Here is a 7,832-nt window from a genome sequence, read left to right on the forward strand (position 1 = left end):
ATGGCTCCGTACGAAGCTCTTTCTGGCCAGAGGTGTAGGTCTCCGATTTGTTGGGATGAAGTAGGTGAACGAAAGATTTTAGACTCAACTGCAGTGCATTGGATTGAAGAGGCGAGAGAAAAAGTGAAGTTAATACGCCAGAGAATTCAAACCATACAGAGTCGTCAGAAGAGCTATGCAGACAATCGAAGGAAGGATTTAGAATTTGCGGTTGGAGATCAAGTTTTCCTTAAGATCACTCCTCTGAAAATGAGTCTGATGACAGGAAAAGGAAAGAAGTTGCAACCTAGATTCGTAGGGTCTTATAAGATTCTTCAACGTGTAGGAAATGTGGCTTATAAGTTAGAATTGCCACCAAATTTATCTTGGATCCATAACGTTTTTCATGTATCCATGCTCAAGAAATATCATCCAGATCCGTCTCATGTCCTGCAACCGGAAAATGTTGAGATCGACGAGGCACTGACCTATAAGGAGAAACCAATAAAGCTTCTAGATTGTAAGGTGAAAGAACTGAGGAATAAGGGAATCCCATTGGTGAAAGTTCTGAGGAGAAACCACGGACTAGAGGAAGCAAGTTGGGAAGTAGAAGAAGAAATCCGAGAAAAAATTCAGATCTATTTCCAGATCAAGGTATGAATTTCGTGGATGAAATTCTCTTAAGGGCGAGAGGATGTGAGAATTCATGTTTTTATTCATAAAATAGTCATTTTTTATAATTATTTACCCTAGAGTTAGTTAATTATATTATCGTTGCATGAATTGCTTTTAAATTTCGCTTTATCGCGCGCAAGTCGAAAGTTTGCGTATATCATGTCGGAACGACTAAGTGGGGATTTGATAAATTTATACTAGACTCTTAAGAGTGAGTAATTACAGTGTTAAAGGAATTACATTGGAGGATTAGTGCACTAGTGCAACAAACAAGAGAGAAAAGTGGTGGTACGGAACACTATTCAACAACTATTCAAAGTTGACTTTGGCAACTCTTTTTACTGCTTTATCCCTCCAATCTTCCCTCACAAGCCAAACACACACAACTCACTCTCTCTCTCCTCTTGTTCGGCCGAGACAACAAGGAAGAAAGGAGGAGGAAAGCTTCACAAATCTTGCTCCAATCTTGCTCCAAATCTTCATCCAACTTCCACACCTCTTGGAAATCAACTCTAGCTTGAAGAAAGACAACCTCTTGTGGAGTTTCTTGGGAAGTTTTTGGTGGAAAAATCTGATTTCATCTAGGGTTTAAAGAGGTAACATTCATCTCCTTTAATCTTTCCAATTTCTTCAAGATTGAAGGTTAGTTTACATGGGTTTACAACCCTAAGCAAGAAAATAGGTTAGAGCACTTGAGGAAACCATTTACCTTGCTTTAATCTCTAGGCTAGCGGTCTTGAGGAGGCTTGTAGGTAGCTGCCTTGAGGATATGTTGATTAGTTAATGTTGTTTGTGTGATGAATGAAAGGATTATGGTTAGAAAATGGAGAGAAAGTTGGAAAATTTTGGAGGTTGAGTTGGCCGAAAAATTCTGTCCATGTTGTTCAATTTTTATTTTGAAATTTTGATACTTGGATGACTGTGAAATTGATGAATATGTGTTGTATATTGTGTCTACAAAATGCCTTCCAAAAATTGTTTCATTTGGTTGCACAAAACTTGAGTTTTGGCAAGGTTCAAATCTGGAAAAACGTATAGCAGGGGTACTCGGACAGTGTTATTTGTTCGAACGTAACTCTTTGTACCAAAGTACAAAATTGAGTGCCATTTATGGCATTCAAAACTAGACATTCATAGCTTTCCAATGGTATAAAAATCTCCTGCTGGTTCATTTTGAGTGAACCGCAGTGAGTCGGCAAAGTTGGCTGTTCTGTTTGGCTGTTCATACGAATGAAACTGGAAGCTGCACCTTGTGGCTTAATTTTGTCCCATTTATAAAAAGATTTTCATAATGATGTATTTTGATAAATTGTAGCCTTTGGAACCTAGTTTCCAACGCCACCAACCACTCTCAATTTGACTTTGTATAGAGTTATATATGGCTTGATTTTGAAAACGCGGCAAAGCTGGAAACTGAAAGCTTTATCCTTTCTTGCTGACTGAATGGTCAAACCTGTTTTGGGAGGTTATATTTCAAAAATTTTAGTGTCATTTAACCATCAATTGCTTATTAAATGTTTCTGGAACCTTGGTTTAAAAAATGGAGTGAATTGAGGTTGATTTCGTTGGACAAAACCTTTGGAAAAAAAGAAAGAGTGGGTTGGCAGATTTGCTTTGAAAATTTCATAAATTTTGGTCATTTTGTTAACTGCCTTCCCGTTCAATTTTTTGCCTAAATTTTGGTATAGAAGTAGTCCATATATGGACATTTAAGTGTACCAAATTTTGTGTAATTTCAATGTCATTTCGATATCCAAATGATGCCCCAAAGATTGCTCTTCAAATCTGGAAATTTACTGATCAGTTTGCAAGATTCAGCTGACTTTAAACTGTTATATCTTGATGTTCAAAACTCTGAATTTAGTTCCATTTCTCATGTTTGAAACCTTGTTTGGAACTCTTATTGTGTTACAAATTTCAAGGGCTGATTCACTTTCTGTAAATTATGTCGAATTTCCAAAGATTGCTATAAAACCAAGACTGGTTCAAACCTATCTTCTTGGAACTGAAATTTTGAGATGAAAAATGAATGCTTTCTGTTTGGAACCATGAAAAAGTGTTTTCTAAGAATTTTTAGTACTTTGAACGTAGTTTCCGACGGTATAAAGTTTTCCATTTTTGGAGATGCAAAACCCAAGATCTGATTTTCCCAAGATTGTCGTGCAAAACGAAAATTTTTCGAATTCTTAAGAAATGAGTTTTTGAGAACTTGTTACTCTCTCTCGATATCGATAGACCATTTTAAACTCGATATCATGAAGAGGCATGTCTCTCTTGGGACTTTAAATCCTCACTTTTGGACCTCGATTTTCGAGAGATTTAAAGTTCTCTTTCATGACATTGTCTTAGTATTGCACAAGTATACATTCTTCCTTGTTGGCAAGGGGTTTGTAAGTATTTGTGAGTGATAGTCAATTATTATTTCTTCAGGGGCTTAAGAGAATCTTCAAGAGAATCTCGGAGCGGACGCCTAAAAGCTTATTTGCTCACTTACTCACTTTTTTGACTTGGTGAGTGTCAAGTGCATGATTTATTGTTGTGCACGTGAATTGCTTCTTGTCAATTATGTGAATTAGAATTGTCGAGACGAGTGTGTACTTTATCGCACTCATTCTCTTTTAAATGAAATTATGATCGAATCTCGCTACGTGAATTGATAATCGACTTGTGTGAAGTGATGCTATTGTGAATCGTATTTGTGATCATCAGTTGGAGCGTTGTCTCATCGACTTATATGTATAATCAGGGGACGCCCAAACTCATAGACTAACCTTGTGACTCGAGCCGGTATGGGCTTGGTCGAGAAGCTTGGTGAACCATGAGAAATTCGTAAAGCTTGATCTATTTAAGAGATCTCGCTTGGCATACTCGAGTAGTATCGCCTTTCTAAATGATGAGCGTGCCCGGAACAGGGGGTGTAACGGTGAACGGGATTCGTGAAGTAAGTGGTGTCTACGGACTAAATATACCTACCCAGTTGACGGAGTGTCATCACGTGAAGGTATATGATTGAGACTCGGCAAAGCAAGTGAAATTTAGTTCTTGAGAGCTCCCGTATCTTTATTGAGTGTGTTTTATGTTAAATTATGAATTATTTGAATGTTATAGCTTTATTTCTTGCATAAGTGCTATTGCTACTTGAACTATGTGTTTGCATGCTTTTCTTGACCTCACTGAGCATTAGCTCATCCCATTAGTTTTATTTTCCTTAACAGGAGTTGAAATGGAAAGAATTATGGAGAAACCAACTTGATGGACTTTTGATTAGAATTTTGAATGTAATTGGTTAGATGACTTTTGGAGATTGTATATTTTGGGAATGTTGATGTACTTTTGGTAAATTGTAATGTAAGATTTAAATATTTTAAGGAAGCAACCTTTTCTTTATATTTTCGACTTTTAGTATTGATTGATTATCCATAAGTTGAATTCGTCTTATATCGAGTCCTGGCAAGAGATGGGAAGGCGTTCCATGGATACCCTTGGGTTCGCCCTTGGAAGAAGTGGGGGCGTCACACACTCTCAACATGATGAATCCTAAACCACTAGCCAATTTTGCTTTGACATTTTTGTATGATGTGTAGCATAATTACAAAAAAGAATAAAAATAAAAAAAGTTACCAAAGAGAGAGAGAGAGAGAGCATGATTTTCCAAATGCAAATTAAATAAAGAAAAATAAAAAAGAAACATTGCACCAAAATTCCCGTCGAACTTGAATTGATTTGTGAAAAATCAAAAGGCACTATTAATCCGAAGTATTTGTGGATAGAAATAGGACAAGAATTTCAAGAAAAGAGAGGGGCACATCAAATAGTAGACATTCACTAGGAAAGGAAAGGAAAAAATAAGATGATATTAGCCAGTTAAATTATCTTTGAAATGGGTTTATGGTTACTGAATTTACAGGACTAATTCAATCTAATAAATAGGGTCAATAAGTTATTGTTGCTAAATGTAAAGTGATGGTACAGTGCAATGCAAAGCTTGATTCAGGCAATCAGAGACCCTAATGCATTGGCCATAGGGGATGGAATCATGATAATAAAAATTGCACACCAAGTGTGTGTTCTTTTATGCATGTATGTAGTATGTGGTACATTATTGCACGAGTAGAGATTGTAAGTGATGGTAGTATGTAATGAAGTTTGATGGACACCGGTGAAAGTATATCATTTTTTTTGGTAGTAATGATGGTCAAGAAAGCAAATGATTCAAAATACAACAAGAATAGATGATGGATTATGCAAAGTCAAGAAATTCTCATATTTAATTTAAGGAATTAAGTCCATTTGAATGAAAATTATATGTGTCGGGAAAAGTTTTGGACAGCTCAAAGGGAAGACATCAACCTACAAGACAAGCTATAAGTTTCAAAAGAAATTCCTAAAATCATGACATTTCAAAACAATATACAAATAGAGGAATTCCTAAAAATTAAGAAGGTAGGCCATCTTTTAGTTTGTATCTGTCGCTTAAATTGTATGTTGCTTGGTATAGAATATCCATTAAGTAAATAAATAGATAGCAAGTCAAGAGGACGAATTTTGGGGTACGAAGCATTAATTAGCTCACTTGAACATTGGCTTTCGATGCTAATAATTTTTTTCTTCCAAATCAAGATGCATGTCTAAGTATAGCATCAAATCACACTGTGAAAGATGGTGCTAAAGTACAAAATGATGACACACGACATAATATGTGCTAAAATGTTAAGATACAAAGTGGGATGGTAGCGAGGTAAATTGGACAATGCATATGGATTCAATAGTTAGACACATAATCTGTAATAAAATCTCAAATAAGTATAGTTAGAGGTGTATAATGACAAAAAGAGGAGAAAAATTTGAAAGGTTAGGATGTAGGGGGGAAGGTGATAATTACAAATAGGAAAGAGTGTACATGCAACATGAAAATAGAAAAACCTTTGAAGTTATTAAGAAATTGTATGAGGTTTTAAAAATTGTCAAAGAAACCAAATTTCAAAATTTATCAATGTAGGATACCTTATTTAGATTAGAAAGGAAGTTTAATTCACATATAGGCAAATTGAACATGTTCATAAAGGTGAAATGCAGAATTGAGAATGAAGTAGCGACTGGTAAATGGACAATTGCTGAATTGGACGAAGGAAATGATAAAACTAATAGGCGCAAAAGTGAGGAGATAGAAATAATGAACACCCCAAGGGATAGTTTTGGGATAGAGAAACCGATGGTTAGTTTAGTGAGCTCAAAAACTAAATAGTATGAGTTAGATAAACGCATATGTTTATAAAAAATGTAAATAAAATGTGTTTTGTGAAGTTGGCAAAGCAATTTGATGTGCCAAATGCAAATGAAGGCGGCAAGAAATATATGAGAAAAAAAATGGTAGTTTAACGATAGAAAGTTACAAAAATCTAATAAAACTATCACAATAATTGCATTAAGTTAACTATTTCAGTGAGAGTCAAAGACTATCAAGAAAATGTAGGGATCGAAGACAACCTAAGAGGGGGGTGAATTAGATTATTTAAAAACTAATCAAATTATGAGACACTTTTTTGCTCAATATGAAATTTACCCTCTTTTCTAGGTGACCACTCAATGTATCAATTAGTGAGAAAGCAAGAAAACTTGAGAATAGAAGAGATAAGCAATTAAGATTCAAGAGATAGTAAGTAATAAAGAAAGAATAGCAAACCAATTTCACTTGCAAGCTCCATTTGAGCTTGAATATCACTTTATAGAACAAACTTATTCAAGTTGATCAAATACAACCAATCTTTGTGTACAAAGGAAGGATCACTTCCTCCTTACCTCAAGTTACACTTGGTCAAGTTAAGAAGTTTTACTATCACTCTGGATAACCCTCACAAAACTACACTATTGAAGTATTTTTCTCACACAAGAAAAGTTTATACGAGATTCACACAACTAAAAGTACAAATCTTCTTTATAGAGTATTTTCTCACTAAAATCACTCTTGATCTTTTGTAGTCTCGATGTGCAAAAGTAGTCTAAAAGTAGTTGACCATGCACTTTTTATATGAGACCAAAAAGTTTCTCTATTAATGCTTCCAACGGATAGAAGGCAGCTGAAGAGTCAACTAGCTGTTGCGAGTGTCAGATGTCTGGTTCATCCGATACTTACGTCCGACAGCAGGCAGTGAGTTTGAGAAAATTTCTTTAATTCTTTCGAACGTCCGGTGTCTCTGAAAGCAAATGATAAATATGAGAAATCTTTTTCAGTTCTTTCAGACGTCCTGTACCTCTAATACTTTGCGTCCGAAGTGCCGCATTGTTTATCGGACGTCCGGTGGTCTAATGTTTTGTGTCCGATCGAAGTTAGTGAGTTAGAGGAAATGTTTTAATTCCTTCGAACGTCCGGTGATGGAGTTCATCATGCGTTCGAAGTTGCGCAATGATTATCGGACGTCCGATCCTGTCTTCACAAGCGTCCGACAGCTTTCAGCAACCTTTGTTTCTTTCAATTGCACTTGAATTTTGAATCTGATTTGCTTCATAGCTGAAAGTTTTTTTTGAAGAGATATTAGTATCATCCATTTGTTTTGTAAACATCAAAAGTTAGGGACTAAGATTAACAATCTCCCCCTTTTTGATGATGACAAAACAATGGATGGAGGAAAAAATAATTGAGCTAAAACTCCCCTTCACTCAATGCATCAAAGAAGTTTTGTAAGTGCTAAGATTTTTAAGGTCAGAATAACTCCCCCTCAGGATAACTCCCCCTTGCCAATTTACATACACATTAACCAATTTACACTTTCTAAAATTCCAACATTCATTTCTCCCCCTTTTTATCATCATAAGATGATTTTAACAACCAAATATCAGCAATACAATATCAGCACTGCAGTCATACAATCAACAGCAGAAATCCAATCCAATATCCATCCAATCCAATATACCACCGATATCCAATTCAATATACCAAAACATACCAGAAATGCAATCCAAACACAAACATAGAAAATTAGTACCAGAAATCAGAAGAAGTACCAAACAGAAAAGCAAATTAACTAGATACCATTAAGGTTAACAAATATCCATTAGTACAGAGTACTTGAAACATCAAAAGAGAGAATTATAGAATATGCAAATGCCTAATATGAAGTGCCATTCTAAAATGAAGTGCAAGTGCCTAAGAGTGCCTAAATGGTGATCTTGGACAATCC

At 35.4% G+C, this 7,832-nt stretch overlaps 1 protein-coding gene across 1 annotated transcript; it reads left to right on the forward strand.

Moving 5' to 3' along the window:
* On the forward strand, positions 1 to 639 carry LOC113729215 (uncharacterized). The gene has a single exon (XM_027253538.1). It carries the CDS (start codon positions 1 to 3, stop codon positions 637 to 639), a length of 639 nt encoding a protein of 212 aa, XP_027109339.1.
* Positions 640 to 7,832: the final 7,193 nt, after the last annotated feature.

This window comes from Coffea arabica, chromosome 2e (assembly GCF_036785885.1).
Source record: "Coffea arabica cultivar ET-39 chromosome 2e, Coffea Arabica ET-39 HiFi, whole genome shotgun sequence".
NCBI classification, from domain to species: domain Eukaryota; kingdom Viridiplantae; phylum Streptophyta; class Magnoliopsida; order Gentianales; family Rubiaceae; genus Coffea; species Coffea arabica.